The sequence below is a fragment of the Stegastes partitus genome, unplaced genomic scaffold (genome assembly GCF_000690725.1).
Source record: "Stegastes partitus isolate 25-593 unplaced genomic scaffold, Stegastes_partitus-1.0.2 Scaffold207, whole genome shotgun sequence".
Classification (NCBI taxonomy): Eukaryota; Metazoa; Chordata; class Actinopteri; family Pomacentridae; genus Stegastes; species Stegastes partitus.
The window spans coordinates 374,959-378,820 of record NW_007577938.1 but is presented as its reverse complement, the minus strand read 5'-3'; the positions used below and the strand labels follow the sequence as shown (position 1 = coordinate 378,820).

Below are 3,862 nucleotides of genomic sequence, written 5' to 3'. Positions count from 1 at the left end.
ATAAAATTAAAAACTTAAAAAAATCACTATTTTAAAGATATTTGCATGTTTTTCAATGTTTTTAATATATTTTCTGGCACGCTTGCTGCCAGATTTACTTTTTTTTTTAACAGGATTTTTTTTTTTTACAGTGTAAACCAGCCACACTGTAAAAAGAACCCAACAAGTTTTGTCAGTTTTTTTCTGTAATTCTCTCAAAAATCTAGTGTTATTTCTAAGAGGCTTCTTGGATTAACAGTTAAAACATCACCAAGAACAATCCAGTCGCTTTTACACTCTAAAAAACACAAAAAACAAAAACAGTTTGAATCTTTTTGAGTTGTGACAAATTCTAATGAAATGATGTTTAACCGACAAACTACACTGAGTTAACTGAACTAGCTTTTATTTTTAATTACTTAATGATTGGCAGCATAAACACAACTAATGAAGTTGATTAAAGTTAAGTTGGTCCAACTTGTATTTCCACTGCACTTTAAAATAATGAACTTTTAAGCACCTAATTGACATTATTATGAACATGTGTTTTAAGAGCGCTCCAGATGTAGGAAAGTGGACCTGAAATCTGGTGAAAAGTTTCGTTTTCAAGCCCATTTCATTAAATGACCTCAACTTGAATTTCTTTTTAAATCAACTATCATTAATTTGAGTTTGAATTATGCACATTATTAAGCAGATGTGACATTATTACACATTTTTGCAGCTGAAAATGTTTAACTCAATCAGCTAATTACATTTATTTTATGCATTACTTAATAAAGCGGTGCTCGGTTTACTGAAGCTCCGAGGACAACTGAATCCAGCGTCTCCCTCCCGTATTTAAAACCATCTAACGTCATCTCTGCGCCGCCCGTTGCTCCTTAAATCTGGAATAACGAACACATCGGTCACATCGTGTACGAATCCTAAATGCTGCTGCTGCTGCTGCTGCTCACACAGAAGAACAGAAGAAGTGAATAAAACGGTGACATTAAAAACACAGACGAGGTTCCTTGCAGACATTAAACACTGCTGGTGCAGAAACAGGTTTTGGAACCCTATCGGGGCGTTTCATGGCGTTTTGTGTTTTTACTGGGCACCGTACAAGTCTGAGGGGATTTACTGTAGGTATAGAAACAGACTTTTAGCACCTGTGAGCTCTAAATGTACTCATCTCAAAGCCAAATTTAGATTTAGAGTGATTTTTTATTTGAGCAACAGGATTCTTCTGAGTGGAAATGACATAAACAAGTAACAGTAAGACATTATGTTGGAGTTTAGTGGATTAATTTAACTTTTTCACTAAATGTCACGTCCGAAATTAATCATTATTGTCACCAATTTTGCAGAAAACTCAGTGTTTAGTGTATTAGAGTGCTCTAGAACTTGGTAGAAATTAACAGAAGCCATTTGGAATTACATAGAAGCTGCATTTTCTCAAAGGTTGACAAAAAAATTATATTTTCAAGGGATATAAATACGAATTTTCAGCAAAAAGTGTTTTAAAAAAAAAACAACAACCCTATATTTCAATGTCTTACTGTTTTTTCTCACTCGTTTGTCATTTCCAGGCAGAAAAAAAACCTGCAACTCAAATAAAAGCTTGCTTTAAATCATAATTTCGCCTGGAGATGAATAACTCTGGCCGAAACTGTAATTGTCATTCTGGCCACCAGATGGCGACAGAAAACTCGCTGCATTATTATTATTGTTTGTTTGGATTTTTTTTTGTTTTTTTCCTGTGTTCTTCAGTTTGCGTTCCTCCGCCGGCATCACATCTAGAGGAGAACACATTTGGAGGACTTTTTCTCTGTGCTGCTGGTGATCTTCACCTCCCGACCCGTGGGACCCTGTAAAACCAGGACAGGATGAGAAATCACAAACTCATCCGGGACGCTGAGCGGGAGCGTTTTGTTTAAAAAGAAAGACACGGTCCTTAGAGGTGAGTGTCGCCCTCTCGCTGTGACGTCTCCAGACAGTTAGTTCAGACCAGATTTCTGTCTAAATTAACGGTCAAAGATCTGTAATTACAATTATAATGAACATAAAACCTGCATGTATGGAAACATCAGTTAAATCTGCCAAAAAAGACGCCGCATGGATTAAACTTTAATCACTCAAAGTATTCCTGCTCTACAGCTAATCAGAGAATAGTTTTATACCTGTAAGTTTCTTGTTTATGATGCGATATTTCAGGGTAACAAACATAAACATAGACGATGATCGTATAGAGAAACAGTGAAGGTCTAGTAGATGTTATCTGCTGGTTTGGAGTCATTAATGTGGTTTTAGATGATCATCACTGTGTTTGGTGTTTATTCTGACTAACCGGCTTCTTGTTGGACTTCTGTAGGATGTCTCGTGCCAAAGCCAGAAAAGACTGCAGGATGTAAACACAGTAAACACACGTTAAGCCGGCGGCCGTAATAAAACGAGGTCGACTGATAAACGCCGCTGCCGCCGCTCACCTCCTCGACGTTGATGCTGGACTTTGCACTCGTCTCGAAGAACCTGATGCCGTGGTCTTTAGCCAACTGTAAAACCAACAGAGGCGGTTACAGCTGAGCAGGGTGTGGACGAGCACAACCACCTCCTGCTGCTTATCTAAAGTCAACCATCAAACTCTCCCACAGCCTCTGGAATACAAACTCTCTTTTATTTCCTCAGTGATCGATGCATTAAAACCCGCTGCTGCTTCCGAACAACATTATTTTTCCAAATCAGAATTCACACCTCACCTTTTCTCCCGTCTCCTTGGAAACTTTCCTCTTGGCCTCGATGTCGCACTTATTGCCTAGTAGCATCCGACTGACCCCGGCCGATGCATTCTGGGAGAGAGGAGGGAAGCAGTGTACTGATCGGGACGAATTGAAGCCAGAGAGATTTAAAGCAGATACATTATAGCCAGAATGATGCACTGTACAGCAGCGCTTTTCTCCATTTAAGCCCCAGAAACGTCTTGAAACAGGAACGATGTTTCACAAACCGCGTCTACATGTTGTCGCTCATTATCCAAAACTAATCTCTCAAAGCGACTGGCAGCTTGTAGGCTACAAATAAAAGCTTATAATTACTCCTGACAGCAACACATGTGAGTTAGATGCAAATTAAAGGCGTAAAAAACTATTTTATTTCATGCAAAGTTATTAAATATTAACGGAAAGGGTCCAAATGGAATAAAAAGTTAGCGTCCTCAAATGTATTCACACCCTTCCATTAAAAAAAAGGCAAAATTCACACTCAAATAAGTAGAAACTGACAAAAGTAATAATAAACAAAAAATTGCTAAATTAGAATTTAGTAAAACAAGATGTTGCTTTTGAATTGTGGTTGAAAAGAATAATTTAAAAAAAATAGAAAATGACAAATGAGAGGCCTTTGCTGATGAGCAGTGGTCCAGAATAACTGTCAACAGGAGCAGAAGTCTGACTGAGAGTTACAGGAAACACCTGATGGCAGTGATTGGCTCAAAGATCTTAGTTTATGGGTCCCATCATGCTTGTTTGTATTATTTAATTATTATTTTAAATATTTCTGTTGAACCACAATTCAAACGCGACGTCATGATTTTCATTATTTTTTAAATGTATTATTACTTTTGTCAATTTCAGCTTATTTCAGTGACTGAAGCTGTTTTGTTCCTCCTTTAATGGGAGGCTATGAACACATTTGAGAACGACTGCAGCGATGCACCGACACTGGGTTGCTGATTACATCATTACATTATATATTTTTAGTCTGGATCGACTCAGTGTGAATTTTAAAGTCATTTACAGGAAGCGTTTTGCTGCTTGTTGCTGCTACGTGGATGTTTGAACGTTCAAGTTTATCTGCATCTTTTAGAATAAAACAGAATCTTTATCGTCATTGAAACAAGTACAAC

The 3,862-nt window shown here is 37.5% G+C and overlaps 1 protein-coding gene across 1 annotated transcript in view; it reads right to left on the bottom strand.

The window, feature by feature from the left end:
* Window positions 1-167: 167 nt before the first annotated feature.
* The window catches only part of rab13 (RAB13, member RAS oncogene family), a 10,002-nt gene continuing 6,307 nt past the window's right edge, over window positions 168-3,862 (bottom strand). Inside the window, exons 5-8 of the mRNA XM_008280694.1 lie at window positions 2,718-2,807; window positions 2,448-2,513; window positions 2,309-2,359; window positions 168-1,829 (exon numbers count right to left, since the gene is read on the bottom strand). Coding sequence (XP_008278916.1) covers window positions 1,758-1,829; window positions 2,309-2,359; window positions 2,448-2,513; window positions 2,718-2,807 — 279 coding nt within the window. The 3' untranslated portion in view covers window positions 168-1,757. The remainder of the gene's footprint in view (window positions 1,830-2,308; window positions 2,360-2,447; window positions 2,514-2,717; window positions 2,808-3,862) is intronic.